Consider the following 19504-nt stretch of genomic DNA (forward strand, 5'->3'; position numbering starts at 1 on the left):
TTACAATGAAATATGAATTCTGACACAAAAATGGAAATACTTTTCAATGATATCAAGTCTGTCACAGGATTCTTTTGTCTGTTCTTTCCCATGCCTCTTTCTGCTTCTATAGTCATTGTGTATACTCCATTTTGGTTCCGCTTTCTAAATAATATCTATCACTCCATAAGTATCTTTTTATCCTTCCTAATATTCTCCATATTTGCTCATCTTAATTGCCATGAAGAACCCCATTATAACAGTGAATCACAATGTATTCAATCATCTTTCTTTAATTCCATTGCTAGATACATAGCTAACTTTTAGGTTTTTTGCAACTGTAAATAATGCTTCTTGATTAAAAAAAACCTTGAATCATCAGTCAATAAAAATTTTTTATATGCTGAGTAAATAACATTTATTGAAATCATAGTTTTATAGTATATTTCCAACTATTAAAGTACTGAGTCTAAGAAGAGGCATTTTGAAAAATCAAATCTAGTAAATAGTCATATAGCCCTTCACAAAGATTCTACAGCCATTCGAATCTACCACTAATGTATAATTAGTGTATCAAATTTCTGTATAACCAGCATATCAAATTTCTCTTAATCCCAAAAGGATCAATTTTCATTGCTTTCAAATTCACCAATTTGATGTTTATGCGTGCGGTAAAACTTCAATGTTATTTAATCTATAAAACCTTTGATCATTAATGAGGGATTTTTCAAGGAGTTATCAAAAATAGGTGGTTCCCATTAGAAAAATAGCCTGTTCCCATCTTTTTTTATGATTTGTCAACTGTGGGCTTATACTTACCTTTGAACATTTTAATAGTTCTTTATATATTAAACTTTTATTTATCTTGTTTGCTATAAACATGTCCCCAATCAATTGTTTTCTTTTATTTTGATTTACGTTACAACTTTTAAAATATAATTGATATGTTTGTGAATCAAATACATTTATATTTTCCTTTACCATTCCTCATTTTAATAGAAAAAATCATCTTCATTCCATAAAAGAAATTGAATAATATTCAATTTCTTCTGTCTTCTTTATTAGTATCTTCTTTTGTTTTTTTTTCCTTTGGTTTAAGTCTCCCATCTAGTTGGAATTTACACAATTTTCCTAAGTATATTTTCAAAATCATGAATTATCTCCTTAGTTTCAATTTATCAAATATTATCCTTTTGAAAATATTTAGTAGATGGTCTGTTTTCTCTATTCGTTGATCCATTTCTCTTTCATTTTGACCAACTACTTATGATGATATCACCATGATATATTTGGAAGCATTTGGAATGCAAGACTCTCTTTAATTTTATTATTATTAACATACTCCTTGCTACTTGTGCCTAGATCTTTTTCCACATAAAACTTATTATAATTTTATCTAATCTCATTTGATCTTCACAATAACCCTACTGAGACATCACGAATGCACCATGTTGAACACACATGTTCTTATTCTAAGATCACTTTTTAGAAAGATTTAACTCCTTGCTACTGGATCCTTTTATTTTACTCAAAAACTACACAGTCATTCCTGCATTTTATGTAGTACTTTAAGATATCAAGGACTATAAGAGGGATTCTTGCAGGAACCCATTTTTGAGGAAGCTGCTATCTTCACTTTCACAAAAGAAAAAGACTCAATCTAATGAAGGTCATGACTGTCCACAGGCCTACTATGCATCAGTGCCAGATGTTGGGGGATTTAGACTCAGGTATCTCTTGTCTCTTTCTAGTCCTATGGCCTTTACACTATGCAACTGTCCACTTCAAGACAAGGCTGCTACTTTAAAGTATATGTGCTCCAGGTATATGGCTCTCTTAAAATTGTGAATGAGTAAAAAAAAAGAAAACATTTACTAAGTGCCAAACAATGGACTAACTTGGGGAACAATAATACCAAAAGAAAAGCTACCCCTGCTCTCAAGGAGCTTGTATTCCAGCAGAGGGAGATGGCATCAGGAAGTGATGGTGCAGAAAGTCCCAGGGATTGAAGTCATAGGGAAATGTATTAATAGTTCCTGACATACGAGAGACTCTTAATAAATATTAATTGATTGATTAATCGACAAGTGCTTTTTTCTACTCCTGAGTCATTTTGATGAGTGCTCCCAGAAAAAGACGTACAAAGTTCTGGTATAAGAATGGAGCGAGAGAGCAATTGATAAGCCCAGAAACATGGCAGGAAATTGATTGGAATATACCCTTCTGAGGTGGGGACTGACTAAATAGAGTGAACTCTCATCCATCATAAGCCTAGAGACCCAGGATAGGAACTAGCTGGTGCACAACAGTGTGTGTAGAAAATGGTCATTGAGGGCTTTGTGGAAAATGGCAAAGGACAGGGAAAGGAGCCTTGGCAATTTCAGATACGTTAGGTATCCTGCTCTGTTCACTGATTCCCAAGAGCATCAGCAACAACAGCAGACATCTATCTCCATGGTGCTGGAAAATTTACAAAGCATTTTACATATATTCCCTCCCTGGAGTTTCACCACAGTCCTGGGAGGGGGGACCTCCATGCAGTGGTTGGGTCTACCATGCCGACAGTCATTCAAGAATCAGAGTTGAGACTGATCCCCATTCTTTCTGACTCTGCCCAATGTTCTTCACTAGTTTTCTGGGAAGATTCATTCACTGTTGGTCTGGTTCAAATACTTATACAAAAATTCAAAAGGAGGACGGAAGCTTAAGAAGACAATATTGACAGAAAAAGAGAGAAACAAAGAGAGACAAAGACAGGGAGAGAGAGACAGAGAAAGAGACAGAGAGAGACACAGAGAAAGAGACAGAGAGAGACACACATAGAGAGAGAGACAGAGAGAAGACTAATGAACATTCAGGAATCCCCCTGCCATCAGAGCCTCTTGTCTAACAACAAGCCCTAAATGGCCATGTATCACATGGCTTAATATAACAAAATACCTTTCAAAACCATTGCTCAAAGTCCTGTTTTCCCACATGGGGCCTAATATGGTTCCTTGAATTACATTTTCTGTTTAATTCTTTCTTCTCTCCCCGAACTTTTACACAATGAGAGTTACAAAGGTCTGACTTGACTTGGGAACTGTGGCATGATATCGTCCCCCAGGGACCCACATCCCTGAAAGAGAATACTACATGTAACCATACGGCCCAGGGACTGCTTTCTTCCCAAACAAAAAGCATATGGGACTCCAATAATGGACCACCTTCAAGAGGGCGGTAGCACACACCGGCTCAGCCCAAAGTAAATATAATAACTTGTCAAGCATGTTGTGGGGAGCTGTAGATTTTCCCCTGGACAAACCTGGGATATCAATTAACTGGGGGAAGGGTCTCACATGAGCACAATGCAAGCTCAGAATGTCACCGAAGACTGATGCAGCTCCCAACACAGGATGTTATTTCAAAACATAACCTTGCTCATAGAGTTGTTTGCAGATGAGACCTACCCTTGAGACAATAGCCACCAAGTCCCATCTGGGAATCTCTGTTGGCATTTTGGAGGCGCTTAGTGATGGCGATGAGCTTCTTTTTAAGAACAAGATACTCCTCAGTTACGAATTACAAGCGAAGCCAGGCTTGAACTGGCACAAAATACCCAATAATTTTGGTTCCAACATCATCGGTATCATTAACTTTACAGTATCTTGATGACATTGGGCAATTTTTTAAGATTAAAACTTTTAATGGTGTGTCTAGAAAAGAACATGCTCTCGTGACTGGGCGTGGGATGGGGGGAGTTCTGTATCCTAAGGTATCTGAAAGTAAACTGGTGTTTAATACCAGCTCATTGACTTTCCCTGTATTTCTTTAGAAGGGAAAAAATGCTTTTTGTCCTTATTGCATTCTTCATGATGCAAAATAATCATTTAAATAATAAAGATGAAAGTATAAAATGGGAAAAAGGTTATTTCCTTAACTGTACCCTAGCAACAAATACTAGTTTATATTTTAAATAATGATGCTCAATTAAGAGCATCAGTTTTCCTAATTGGGAATTCCTTTGGCTTGTTCATCACTATCCATGGCAAAGAAACTTGGCATGGGCAATGGTCACATGACTTCAGATCCTTGAGGTATATATAAAACTTCTCCCCAAAATCAAACCTTTCTGCCCCCTACAAGTCCCTTCCTTCCTTTTTCCACTCTCTGTGTGATGTTATTGTCCAATATTACAATTCTATTGAAGAATACCAAATGCAACCAATTATCTGATCTATTTTAATGATCCTTGGGACCTTTGGTAAATGACATGAGGTCTGAATCTCAGCTTCCTAATTTGTTCAATGAGATGGTTGGACTAAATGGCCTCTAAGTTCCCATACATTTCAAAATCTCTTATTCTGTAATCTAAATTTATAAATGTAGCAAAACATTTCCATTTAAACTAATTAGGCAAGTAAAACAGGAATTGGGGAGCAGTTTGAATCTCTGAAAATTCTTCACTACAAAATATTGAGATAAAGTCTTTCCTAGCAAGAGTGTGTCGAGCTACTTTCAAAGAAAAAAAAAGTATGTTGGCTATTCATATCTTTTCCCTTATGTCTAAACTCAATATATCTATTTCCCATGGAGAAATCAGGGCTCTGTCATGGGGTGGCAATATCTTAGAGGAGGGAATGCAATGCTTTTGCCCAGGCATCATTTGACCAAGTCAAGAGATCTCGACTTGAAATCCAACATGTCATATCCACTACCTCATGCTCTTTCTAATTTATCATAGATACCATATAAGTATTTAATTTGGTGTTTGGGTTTTTTGGGGGGGCAGGGAATATTATATAGTCACTTTCCTATTCCAAAGCTTCATCATTTTACTGAGGAGAATTTGGGCTCTCCACCAGCTGAGCTCAACCAATCCAAGTGCTAACAAGTAAGACAAACGTTGAGAAATACGATGGTCCATATGGACATCACTGGAGGACCAGGTGCTGCCCAAAGTGATTTTCCTTAAGCTCAGATGGACATCTTGTCCTCTACTGAATCAACAACAATGACTTCCTATTGCCCCTAGGATAAGATAGAAACTCCACCATTTAGCTATTGAATTCCTTCACAACACGACCCCAATCCATCTTTCAGTCTCATTATGCCATCATGCTCTCTAGAGTTCAGCCAAATTGCTCTTCTCTCTGTCCCTCCCCGACTCTCTGTCTCTCATCTCCATGTGTTGCCACTGTCTGTCCAGGTCTGAAAAGCATCTGCTGCTCACTTCTGCCTCACAGACTCCTTCTCTTCCTTCAAGAAACCCTTTCCATTGCTCCCAACGACTGCTGTTCTTCTACTCCAACTGCCATATACTCAACAACTCCCTTTTTACTTGTATTTATTAATATGTATATGCCTATTCAAGTCCTTGTTGCCTTCCCCATTAGAATGAAAGTCTGTAAGGAGTAGTATTTTTTTCATTCAAGGTTTTTTCTTCCCAGTGCAATACCTGGAAAAATAGTGGGTGAAGAATGATTGAATGATTGACTAGTTCTGTTAAATATGAAGAGGAAAGCTCATCATAAGATTGTAAGAAGATGAAATTCGGAATATATAATTTTAAGACTCTTCTAGAGTCTCATTTTCCATCTCTGAGTAAATGTCATCACATACAAAATGGGTAAGGGGGGTGATCTTGATGTTAGCCAAGATATTTCCTAGCTTTAAATATATAATCTTATTGCAGTGAATGCCCACTTCTTAGGGCAGGGGGCTTAAATCTATGCATATGTATGTGTCATGGACATTTTTGGCAGGTTAACAAAGCCCATGGACTGCTTTTCAGAATAATTTTTGCTGTCTACATTCATAATTGAAGGGACTACTAAAGCTCAATAATCAGTTAGTGAAAATAAAGGTATATATATATATATATATATATATATATATATATATATATATATATATATATATATTTTGCCCCATTCAAGTTCATGGACTCCTTGAAATTCATCTGCTGAATCCTTGATGGACTAAAAAGTTCAGGTTAAGAAACTCTGATTAGAAAACATGGGATTCGCCCTTCCCAGTGAGTCAGAATATACACACATATACAACATTCCCTGGCTCCTTTCAATCCAACGTGAATGAGATTAGTGAGCTTTCTAGCCACAAGCACCTGAGGGACAGAATCATATATTGTTGAGGAGTTTCTGGTTGGCCGGGAATCCGGAACACAGGACATATACAAAAGATTCTGGAGTCAGTAATGGAAGTATCTAAATACAGTGGACAGCCAGATCTGAGAATCAGTTTGCTTGAGACAGCCCAGCAGTTGAGTGATACACCATGTTACTATTTCCTATATGGAGCTAGCCCAGGTGAATTAGAGAATAACTCATCAGTGTAATGTCACATCAAGAAGTAAACTTGGTAGAGACTCCTTGAAGGGGAGAACCCTACGGGGGGAACTATAATCTTCAGGTACCTCTTAGGATCTTTTATATTATTTTATTTTAAATGTGAGCATGTGACTGCACTCCTATTTGAGCCCATTCTCCTTGGAGATGAGTACTTCTGAAGGATGAGGGCAGGTCAAAATTTAGAGAATTTTTTTTCTAACTTCTGTTCTTGTTATTCTTTCTAAATAAATATCCCTTTGTAAAAAAAAATAATTGTTATCAACTGCTTAATTGATTTGAGGGGAGCATACATAATGGGGGCTCAAGTGCGATATTATAAATATTCACACCTGAAGATTATCTTTAAAATTCTGGACAAAAAAGTATGAAAGTTTATAAATAATATGTAAACAGAGACCTACAGATTTTCTCATTTTCTTCTAACTCTCACCTAAGAAGAATAAGGAGAATTTTATTCTTGGTACACAGGTAATTAACCATTGACCTCAATCTTCTTAATTTTTTATTAGATTTATACCAATTTCCTATTTCTATAACAAAAAACATGACAGAAAAAGGGTGACCATCGCAAATCTAGCCTTATTCTAGCAGAATAGCTGAAACCTTGATAGCATTTGTGGATTTTGCTACTAAATATGAGACCAGGTTCAATGACATTTGCTAAAATATCCCTATGAAGATAAATATAATCATATTTTCTAAACCTTGGGGGGATGACATACTCAGAGCTTTAGCTGCAAAATCTTGAACTTGTAAAGAAGAACAGACAGAAATAGGACAGAAAAATTATAAGAACCTATTTTTTGTGTGTGAAATGCTTATTTAGCACATAGGGAAGATGTGTTGTAGAGTGGAGAAGTGGAACTATCACTGGCCAATGAATCAAAAGCCCAGATTTCTAGTGTGGGCTCTGCCCCTGACCTGTTATGTGACCTTAGGCCATCCACACTGACCTTCTGAACCTCAGTGTTCTCAGCTGTAAAATAAGAGGTTTGGATCCAGATCCCCTTCCAACTTCACAAATCTATGGCTCTTTATGGCCCAGAGAATCTGAAGGAAGAAGTTCTGGATTCTGGCCTCAACTTCCTTTGGGATGTAAAAATTAGTAATATTCAGACTCATTTTGTCCAGGTAGAAGTAGAACAAAGGGTTCATCTTTCTCCCATGGTTTTCCTACCATGGCCATTTCACTTGTCATCTTGGAGACTGTTTCCTCAACTGTAACATGAGGATAAGAACAACTTTAATGAAGATCATTGTGCAACTTATCTCTTAAGCCTCACTCAAATGACTTCGGGAACAATTAAAATCCCCACCTAATTAAAAGGGGATTGTTAAGATCAATAGCATCACAAATTTTTATTTTTATAATTCTCCCAGTATTGAATCCCCCAAAATATCCATACAGCATATTAAAGGAGAGGCACCAAACTCCCTGGCAATATTTGAGTAGGGGCCTTTAAAGAATCAACATTTCATTAATAATATTGTTTTCCAAGCTTGACTCACTTTATTCTGGGTAAATGGTTCTTGTATCACTACAACCTTCATCTCTCTCTACTCAACCAATCCTTCTCCCCTCCCCCCCAAAAAAAGTGCTTTATTTCCTGTCACTTCAGCCGTGGCTGACTCTCCACCTACTCAAGAGGGAACACAGCACTTTCTGCAAATGTCACAACACTGATTATATAACAAGAGGAAAATGAGTCAGGCGAGAGCAGGGCAAAGCAAGTGACATTTGGAGTGATTCTAGAATGCTTAACCTTATTATTAGAAACTTTTGTACTTGTGTATCTGCTGAGGGAAAATATGATTAAATAAACAGCAGCTGAGAGCCAGCAGCTAATGTTCAGCTAGAAATAAACCAGCTGTTTGGCTACTGCTAAAATAAATCTCAAATAAAATGCAACCAAAATGTCAGAATTGTATCGTTGATATCCATGGAAAAATGTTTAAACCCCCAGGCTTGGAGCTTCCACAAGATGGTAACCGAAGAGCTAAAGATGCCTTGGCAAACAGGTTAATTCCAGTATCATGGCTACAGCCTGGAATCCAGAAGGTCTGAGTCAGATCCCACTCTGGACACTAACTCGCTGTGTGGTCCTGGGTCAGTCACGTTAACCTAAGTCTATCTCCATTTCTGCCACTGTGTCCAAGCTCTAGAAGACAGGAGGAATCCTAAAATGAAAGGAGGTTTGCTCGCTGTAGAGAGAGAGTTTCAGAGGGCAGAAAGCAAAGGGCCGACAGATACGGGGCAGGACGAAGCCATGGGGGAAGATATTGAGGCGGATGGAAATGAAGGGGTTGGAGAAGAACTAGTTACCTGAGCAGTCAGAGGATTCCATAGCAATAGGCTGGGGGGAGTAAAAGGGGTGAGAATCGGATAATTATTGAGAAAGCGGACATTTGGATTATTATCGTTTGGAAGGAGCCTCATTAAAGAAGGTAAAGGATGACTAGGAGGTGCAGGATCTCAGAGAGTCCTGTGTGGTCTCGGCTAAGTCCCCAAGAAGGCAGGACCCGAGCCTGGAGCCGCTGTGCTGCTAAAGCATGTGATCTTCGAGAAACAAACATTTACCACCTACTGCAATGAATTAAGTCCATTCTGATCGTGTAAAACTGGATTTTGAATGGACTTATCCATGCTAAGTAGAATTCCACTCAGTAAAGGGCAACACTCTTACACCTGGGAGGCTTCTGTAGCACTCCTGCCCTTTCTCGGTCTGTTTCCCTATTGCTGCTCCTAAAGAGATGTTTTACAAAGAGGTACAAGAACATATTCTGCTTTGTTTGAGTTTTATATTTTCTTCTCATTCATCCTGGTTGACTTATGTGGCCGTCCTCCGCTAACGGCAACAAGGGGAAACCCACATGTTAGCCATCAGGGAAACATTTCTTGTTCTGGGCCATTGAGAGGCCACCGCTCAGTCCAGAGGTCCCTGCACCTGGCCTCCTGGATCACAGTTCATACACACAATTAATTCATTATAAGAGACTCCAGGCTTGTGACTGAAGCAGTCATCCCAACTTTGGGGGTGAAAGTCCTTCCACTGACCTGGAGAAATACCTCCCCCAAGTCAAATACAGCTAAATCACATTTCCTTCTGGTATTTTCGAGGATGGCAGGAGGGAAGCACGGGAAGGCATAGCGCTTACAGAACATGTTAAGTAATCAGCAGAGCCGTGGTTGGTCAATGGGATCCTTCTATCTAGTGTAGAAGAACAACTAGTCATCTCGGTGACCTTGCAAGTGCTTATGGGGATTTGTGAGCATGATTCCAAGTCATGCTCTTTAATGTATTTGATTTGTGATTCACCTACAAGGGCAGAGAGCATGAAGGAAACCAGGACTCCTCAAGAATGAGCCCATTATCCCCCATTAAATCATTTCTAAGTGTGAGTCATGTACAAGACACAGCCGGCAATAATCCGCAGCCGAAAGATGGGGGTACATCATGAAGACCAAACTGGCGTCAGGACCCAAGGATTATAGAAGAATCTGAGATCTTAAAATATCGCTAAGACCATCCCACTCTGCACAGGGTTAAAGTTCATTTAGTGCACCATTATCCCTAGGGAAAGAGGAACCCACTCAGCTCCCTGGAAGGCAGGGAAATTTTTCACCATCAACGTCTCCCAGCTTTCTGTATCTCATGGGTGTTTTTCGTTTTTATTTAAAATGGCCAATGCAGATCTTTGAGTTGGTTGACTACACAAATCTGTAACCAGAGTTTATTTTTTATCTTTTATTCTCAACAAGTGGAGCACAAAGTAGAGTTTTGTTCATTGAAAAAAACATTAAATGTAATCAAAAAAATATTCAACTGTATATATGCAACTGGAGACATTTATTTTGCTTGTTTTAAACTAAACAATAAAAGTATTGACAAAAACAAGAGGAAATTATTTCCTTTTTATATATTTATTTTTCTCTTTAGCACATCTCTCCCCCTGCAATGGTTTGTGTTAATTAGTTATTTTTGATCTGTGTGATATGTCTCTATTTATGGGCATACATACAAGAAAAAAAAAGCTATATCTATAATAAGTCAATTCATTGTTCCAAAGAACAAAATCTCTTTTTTTGAAGTGGGGGGAGAGCTTTGTAAATTGTCCTTCTTTTAAGGTGAGAGGTAAGGAGGAGCTGCCTCATTCATTGTGTCCCGCACAATGGATGTTTGGCCCTTACTAGATTCTTAAGGAATATTTGGTGACTGATTGATGTCTGAGATCATCAACTTCAAATGGACAAGGGAAATAAATGATTTATTCAAGATCACTGTGAAAGTGCAATAGAATCAGGACTGAGTTTCAGATCCTCCAGCTCAGAGCTCCTCTCACTATATCCTGACTCCCAAGAGCCCTAACAATCACCCAGATGTCATTCAAGGTAGTCTTAACTGTGAAAAATGGAGGCACACCTGAAAATGAGATTGGAGCACGATTCTAAATAACATATGGGGGAGTCTCCCTAAAATCAATCCTTCTAACAAGAAGCAATTAGTTTACTGAGAACCTGCAGGACCTTCTCAGAATAATGGAGTTTCTAGGGGAAAAAAAATATAAAAATGGCTTCCAGATAAAATGAAAATAATAAACAGAGGATGTGATAGAAAGAAAGAACATTCACTTTGGAATTAGGAGACCTGAGAGCTAGTCTCGGCCTTGACCTCAGGAGTTACTTACCCTTAAAATAATAACAATGATGGTCATTTAAACAATTATTCTAATAAAAATAAAACCTTTACAAAAGCACATATTTATTTCATGTTTATAAAACACAATTTTCATAACCAGCATGTGAGGTAAATAATAACCTTCAGTGTCCTCTTGTGAGTCAGGAGATCTCGGTTTGAGTCATCATGGGTGAAAAACAGAATTTTCAAAATCCCAATCTCTTTATCTCCAAAATGGCTGCAATATTTTTGGGAGATGGTAGGGAACTGGAGTTAAGTGACTTGCCCAAAGTTACTGAGTTTGGGAGAGTTAAGTGTCCAAATCTAGATTTCAACTCAGAAGCTGATGCTTTATCAATTTTGTCGCCTTGGCTGCCATATTTCCCATCACTAGCAGAGGTGTCAAAAACAAGGCTTTGCAAAACTAAATTAAAAATAATAATAGTTAAAAAATACATAATGCTTAAAACTTGCAAGGCACAATGCCCATACTATTTATTGAATTTGATTCTCACACAACTCTGGGAAGTAGCTGCTATTATTATTCCCATTTTATGTATGAGACCATAAATCACAAACCCATTTTATGTATGAGACCATCAGAGGTTGTGATTTCACTAGGGTCACAAAGTAAGTGTCTATAGTCAGACCAGCCTGAGTCTGGCTGGCACTACTTAGACACTTCAATGTGCTCTATAAGTATGTTGTTGTTGTCGTTGTTGTTGTTGTTATCATCATCCTATAGTGATGGATGAAATTATTAGATTTCCGAGAGTTTATGTAAAAGGTCTGGACTACAATTCTATTCTTTTTCACATTTTTAATCTTAGGACAAACTCCTAAATACATCATGAAAGCAGAGTCAAATAAAGAGCTGCCTTCTATTTGTCAATAAGAGACTATTCAACAATAATAACAACAACATTTAGATAGGATTTAAAGTTTGTAACATATTTTTCAAATATCTTATTTGATTCTCACAATAATTCTGGGAAGTAAATGTTATTTTCGTTTTCATTTTCCACATGAGGGAACTGAGGCAGACAAAAATTAAGAAACTTGCCTCGTCATACAACTAATAAGTTCCTGAAGCTAAATTTTACCCCATGTCTTCAATGCCAGTTCTAGAGCACTATCTACCTACCATCTAGCCTCCCCTTGCCAGTTTTCTGTCTAAGTCACAAAAACACTGTTATTTAAATTAACAGGTTGTAAGGAATAGTCAAACAGGTCATTATATCAGGACTCAGGAAACCTAGCAATGATCTCCAAAAAGTTAGTTTTAATACCTAAATATAGGGAGAATCCCTCCCCGGCTTTGTTCCAGTCCTGGGGTAAGTCTCAAAGGAAGCAGCAAACCACAAGGAATACTGGGTAAGGTTATACTACGGTTCACAATCCAGACAGTATTGTTGTTGCCCCTCTCATTGCTATTATAGCAAAAGAAAAGCCTCCAGCCTCAGTTTCCTCAACTTTAAAACAAAAGGCTTTGATAAGAAAGTCTCTGGAGTTCCTCTGAGCCCAGAGACTCCCTCCCCATGTGAGGTAAAGACAATAAGGGTCTAATCCCTCCGGTATTTGGGCATGGTTTATTTTTTCCCTTTTTTGGCCAACTTTGAACACTTTTCAAATTTATATCTGAGCTGCTCACTAGTGCTCGCTTTGGGTTTTGCTCCTTCTCTTACAACCTAATGACCCCTTTCCTGATGCCATTAGCCCTGAGCTCTATTAAAATCACAAGAGGTTGCGTGAGAGAGAAACCTTGTCTCTCTTGGGGTGAATCAGAGATGTTTTTCTTCCTCCCTTTCCCTGCCATTACAACCCTGTAAACCTTCTCTGCCAGCCCTTTAACCTCCTCTGTGCCATTCCTCATCTTTCAAATCAGAGGCGGGGGAATGGGGGCAGGGCTGTTCCCCGCTGAAAGGCCAGTCCCTGCAGTCTTAAAGATGCTACTTTAACCTTTTTTGAAAAGAAGATTCTACTACATTCCCTTTGAAAAACACATCAAACTTCTAACAAGATCTTGTCTATCGAAATCTTAGTTACTTAATGCTGGAACTGAAATGGAACGAGGGCCATGGTCCCGTTTTGTACATTAGGAAACGAAGACCACAAGAGATCAGAGCAGATAGCTATTTACTTGACTCTCAGAGTAAAATGTTCTTTCTTTTATACTACACAACTGCTAGGACAACCAACCACCAAACAAAAGGATGAGTCTGAAAGATTACTGATGGAGACTGGAACAGATGGAAGAGTCCATTGACTAGATATAAGATGCCATGGTTTAGGGGACTTTACAAATACACATCTTCCCTACTTTGCTACTTTTATTTTTCAAGAGTTTACTGAAAGATTGGTTCTATGACTTCCCTAAAGTCACACAGTCAATACATGTTGGAAAACTCGGGTCTTGCTACCTCTGCAGGTGATTTCCTCTTCTGAAGGGCCTTTCGGATGAATTAATGAGAAACTCTTATTTCCTCATTGTAAATATCTCTTTACACTGTGTATGTCTATTGTCTCCTACTGAGGAGGATTCCTATAGTGCCAATGCTAGCCCATCTAGTACCAAAGAAAAGATTGTTTATCAATTGAGATGATTCATTTAGCCAATGTCTGCCTTTTTTCAGACCATCTCTAGCCAATGTGCTGTCCACTAACCATTTCCTTTCACTATTCCACTCCTACAATTCTGCTCCATGGATTCTACATTTCCCATCAAATAACAACCATCCAGATTCTAATGATTCTTTCCTGTGTGACTTTCCATGAATTCAAGTAAATATTAGTTTTTAAAATAATAAACAAACAATGGGCCTCCTGGTACAACAAAACAGGTATGACACAGGCTTTCCCCTCATAGTGATAAGGGACTACAGGGTCATGAAGAGCCACACACAACTGAAATGACTGAACAACAATAATACTCGATGAATACAATGTCTTTGCATAAGGATTGTGAACCATCATTAACTAGTTCTCCAAAGTGTGACTTAGAGGTGAGCCTGGAGTCCTAAAGAATATTACCAAAGAGCATGGGCTCCAGTGGGTCCTGGAAATCTCCTTCAAGGTCAAACCTGACATCAGAATGGCAGTCAATAAGCATTTATTAAGTGCCTATTACTATTATGGTAGACATGCTAAGCTCTGGGGAAACAAACAAACAAACAACAAAAGCAAATGATAGCCCTGTATCCAAAGAGCTCACGTTCTAATGGAACGGCTGACAACCATATGCAAATAAAAATGGAATTCAGGATAAATTGGAGCTGGCCAGTATTCTGCAGATCAGGAAAGCCTTCCTGGAGAAGGGGCTATTTGAGCAGGCAGTTCCATGGGGAGGATGGTCATTGACAGATTGATTTTGCCACCAGAGTAGCCATATTGACTCGGAAGATTAACTCTTATTTTCATAAGGCTTTAAGTTGGAGGAATAGCTCTTACAGCTCACATGAGCCTCTCCTCTAATGGTACTGAGGATGTTGCCTCTATTTTCCATGCCATTTGCCATTTTATGATATTCTATCTCCCCCTCCCCTCTGTGTACGGAATGAACTCTGATTTCACCTCTGATTCTTATAGCTCAGATCACTGTCTCCCCTGATTCTCCTCTCCCTGAGTCATTAGAATTCTTGTCTTGAAATTGTTTTCCATGATCACGTGCACACAATGATCAACAGAAGCTTCCCAGCGTGTAGCACAGTACCTGGAACCCATCTGGTACAATAGAGATGATTGCTGAATTCAGTTGAATCCTCTGAAATCTTCCCTTGGCAAAGGTACTTATGGCAATAAGAGAGATGATTGCTTTTGAGCTGATTCCCACTTGGAAGCATGAGCTTACCTCTGGGTGTGGAGCAGGTGGGATGAGCAACGTCTCACTGCTTTCTGCCATGTTGGTGGAAGGCCCATTGCTGGGCGAGCTGGGGCCAGATCCGGGAGAGCTGCTGCTGACCGAGGACTCTGAAAGCCAGAAGAAGAGGGAGGTCACTGAGCAGTGAAGAAGCAAACTATCAGTTATCTAATCTCATTGCCTAAAGTCACAGTCAGCCATATTGCCTCAGAAGATTAACTCTTATTTTCATAAGAGCTTTGGTTCATAGCATTAAGGTTGGAGGGGTCTTCAGATGTCATTCAATCCCACAAAAATTAAGTGGATTCCTCCCGGTCCCACAGACAATAAGTGTTAGAGTCAGAATTTGAACACAGTCCCCTGTGGGCCCCAACACATCATTATTTCCATTGGACTCTACTGGCTCTCAATTACTTCAACATATCACTTCCTGATAGAAAGTGATGACCCCACCCTGAGTCCCAAGGCATTCAAGAAAGGATAAGTGTCCTTGGTAGATCACTGATCACAGAGCTCTGGATGTGACCAAAGAAAAGATGTTTATTTGATTTTGCTCTCTCCCATTGGTGCAAGAGAAAAAATGATAGAGACAACATCCTTTTAAATGTCTGAAAACATGGGCATCTCCCCATGAGATCCACCATTACTCTAATGCTGGCAGATTCTCTTCCTCATTGGGGATGCAAGGCTATATCCTGCAGCAGTCTCTGCCAGAAGAGTAAGCAGCTGCTCACAAGCTCAGGAGTCTTTCAGGGATTTTAGATCCTTTGGCATCAAACATTAAGTCATTACTGGGAAGTGGGGCGGGGATTCAAGAGTATGACAAGGCATTCTCGCCATCATCAGAAGGGCTTGGAGTCTACAAGGTGAACTCTCAGCTTGTCCCTTTGTTCACTGATGACTTAAAGTCACAGAATCACATTTTGAAAGAGCCCATGTCATCATCCCTCCCAACCTAGACCTGAAAAATAATCCCTTCCGGATCTTGTCCAATAAGTGCACACTATCTGGCCTCCGCTGGACCTGGACAGGTCCAATGAGAGGAAGCCCAGTATTAAGCAAGGCTCCTTCCAACCTTTGCACAATGAACCGATTTTAACTCTTCAATGAAAGATTCAGTTGAACTTATGCATAAATTTGTCATTTTATCAACTGCACCAATTAACTGTTTTGAACATGGGATTCCAAGGGTGTGAGGACCTTCTAGTGTGGACTCATCAGTGGAGCTCAGCCTTTGTTGTCGGGGGTGATGAAGTGAATCTAGGAGAGGTCAGCTGACTTGTCTAGAACGCGTGATGTGTGATTGCCCCAGTCAGGATATGTAAGAAACAGGATTTGAACCCAGGTCAGAGTTCAAGGTCAGCTGTCAAACATTTTGCCAACATCCCTGCTGCATCCTTCACCAGTCCTTATTTTTTGGTTTATTTTTTTTCCTTTTTTGGCCCTATCTCGAACCTGGAGGTAACTTTATTTTAGAAGTTACCACTCCATAATCTGCCCAAACCTGGTCCTGGATTTTAAATTATTTTAAAAGAAGAAATATTCAAAAAATTCTGGACCTCGGAAGCCATGGGGCCATGGATCCTGGGCCAGCTCAGTACATGTTTGAGAAGCGGAGGATGCTAAACAATTAGATCAGCCCTATTCTCTGGACGTAAGTCAGGAGGGAACAGTTCTTGACCACACAAGACATTTTACAGGTCATCCTCAATCCTAGTAAGATAACCTTAGAAAAATCAGACCAACCTATTTCAGTCCACTCACCTAACCCACTGGGCCCACATTGTTGTTGGCCAGTCATCCCAGTCATAGCCGACTCTTTGGGAGCCGTGGACCATAGCACTCTGTGACATTTCCTTAGCAAAGATAATGGAGTGGTTTTCCATTTCTCTCTCCAGTGGATCTTTCCCATTATAACTAACCACTATTCATTATTTAACTTCTAGAGCTACAATTCTTTTTCAGGAAACCACGATGAAATATTTATATAAATGAATCTTTTGAAAAAAATATGATGAAAAGATTCCTCATGCTATCTCTTCTTAATAGTAAAATTAAAAAAAAAAACTTGATTTATCTTTCTTTTTTGTCTCCTTCAGTGACCTCCATTTTTTTTTAAATCAAGGAAATATCTGTTACTTCTCTACCCCATAAAAATTAGGTGAATCTTTGTTTTTATTTGTCTTTTCATGCCACATCTCCTTCCTGAACAGGCAAGTTCCCAATTCATTACTTGACATCCCTTGTCATTTTGTGTTGTGTTGGGTATGGAATAGTTCAGTTCACTTTCTATTTGATAGAAATCTTTATGGATCATATTCTGAGCCAAAAGGACCCTTGAAGGCCACTAAGTATAATGCCTTGATCTTACTTGAGGGAACTGAGGCAAACAGAAGGTTAATGACAGACATACAACTAGTGTCTGAAGGCAGAACTTGATTTCATGATTTCCTGGCTCCTGGAAATCCTTTGCTCTACTGGGCCCCCTTGAAGCCTCTAACTGCTGGCTCTATAATCAAAGCCCTCCATTCAAGGGAAAGGATAGATTCAATCCTTTTCTGCCCCAGAGGAAAGAGGATGATTAAAATCATCACATGGGATTATTCTACTTCATCAATCTTATTTTTTATCCCCAATCTCAGGGAAAAAAAAAATCTATACCATGCGCTCCCCCGAAATAGTCAATATTCTCCAGCTCAGAAACTCACTAACCCAATCACCCATGTCTGAGAAGCTGCTCTGGGCTCTGTCAATCCCCCAACAGTCTTTGGCCCAAAGCAATAAAACCTAAAATAGAGTTTATTACATTTACACGGATGTGTTAAATCTATGTGAAATGAAGAACGGGAAATAATGTGCTTAGCAAACACAGCCTGGTAATACATACTGTGCTGGTCTAAATAGGGCTAATGGTGAAACCAGAAGGAGTCTATAAACATTTCCAAAATAACCATTATGATCATTATTAACATAATTATTATAGTTTTTATTATTATTTTACCTAGCTAGTCTTAGATAGTGCTGGAAGGTTTTTAAGCACCTTATATATATTACTTAATTTGATCTTGTTCTGAATTCATGTTAATACTGTCTTTACTTTATAGGTACTTGTTGCCCCACCCCTTTACTACATATCTGTTCCCCCTCCTTTGGAGAATAAGCACTTTATGAGTACGGGCTGTTCCATTCCTTGCACTCCAGCATCTGCCATAGTGCCTAGCATACAGTAGGTGCTTAATAAATATCCAAGTTCTTCTAAGATCAAATCTTGAAATTCAGAGCTGCCCTTTCATCTCAACTGCTTCTTATCCCCTCCCAAACATCTTAGAAACAGAGGTATACCTGGAAAGTCCAGTCTCAAATCTCCCTTCCTCTCCCATCTCCCTTGTTCCAAAAGATCCCTACCTAGGGATTTATCATCTTTATCCTAGTGAGGAAAGGGGACCATCCAAGAACACATAACAGTAAGTAAAGTGCTCAAAGCTATGTTTTCGGTATTCAGATGTGGCAAGGAGAAAGGAAAAGACTAGAACATGAGAGAACAATTAGAAGGCCATAATCCAAGTAAGAGGTGATGGGGGAGTGAATTAAGTGCATGGAGAAGAGACAGATGAAAAAATAAAAATGTCGTCCAAGTACAATAAGTAAGAATTGGCAGATGCCTGAGTCTGGGAATTGATGGAAGAAGAAATGGCCAAGGATAATTCCAAAGTCATAAAGCTGAGTGAAAGAAGGAATGATGGTACCCTGAATGATGGCACCCACCTCCTGGAAGGTGAAGCACTCAAGGTGAAGAAAAAGACGGCCATTTTCTTACAGAAATACTGCCTGCGTGGATTCATCTGATTTGAATCTTGACAATTTTTACCATTTATTTTTAAATTTTAATTTGGGGGGAAGAGGAGCTAACAATAGTGATGAAGGAGAAGAGGAAAACCATGGATGATTTTTTAATGTAAAGAAAAGGAAAGAGGAATTTTTTAAAAGAAGAAGCCAGGGCTATTTCTAAAGTAGCAAAACATCTAAAGGAATGTGCTAAATGGGTTCCATGCTTTTAATTTTTAACTAATTAATACATTTATTCATTTGATTGTTTATTTATTTATATGTTCTTTGTTTGTTTTGTTGGGCAATTGGGGTTAAGTAATTTGCCCAGGATCACATAGCTAGGAAGTGTTAAGTGTCTGAGATCAGATTTGAACTCAGGTCCTCTTGACTTCAAGGCTGGTGTGCTATCCACTACGCCACCTACCTGCCCAATTTTTTAATTTATTGAATTTTAATTTTCATTTAATTTATTTTATTTTTAAATGTATGGAATAAAATAAGCATTTGCATAACTTAGTATAATAAAAAGATTGCACATGAAATTGCAAATCTATTATGTACTTTGTTATTTCTTTTAAATATATAATAAAGTTACCATGTGTATGTATGTGTGTGTATATATATATATATATACAGATATATATGTTTATATATATATATATACAGATATATATGTTTATATATATATATATATATATATAAATATAATTTTTTTTTCTTTTTCCCTGCACTCCCTTGGCCCTTGAGATGGCTACCATTAGGCACAGATGTCTAATGGTATATGCCTAAATGTGTGTGTATGTGTATGAATGGCT

The 19504-nt window shown here is 38.5% G+C and overlaps 1 protein-coding gene across 12 annotated transcripts in view; it reads right to left on the bottom strand.

The window, feature by feature from the left end:
• The window catches only part of HDAC9 (histone deacetylase 9), a 673520-nt gene that overhangs the window by 373269 nt on the left and 280747 nt on the right, over positions 1 to 19504 (bottom strand). For all 12 annotated transcript variants that reach the window (XM_031940668.1, XM_031940665.1, XM_031940669.1 and 9 more), the window contains one exon: positions 14853 to 14971. In XM_031940668.1, coding sequence (XP_031796528.1) covers positions 14853 to 14971 — 119 coding nt within the window. The remainder of the gene's footprint in view (positions 1 to 14852; positions 14972 to 19504) is intronic.

Source organism: Sarcophilus harrisii, chromosome 5 (genome assembly GCF_902635505.1).
Source record: "Sarcophilus harrisii chromosome 5, mSarHar1.11, whole genome shotgun sequence".
Classification (NCBI taxonomy): domain Eukaryota; kingdom Metazoa; phylum Chordata; class Mammalia; order Dasyuromorphia; family Dasyuridae; genus Sarcophilus; species Sarcophilus harrisii.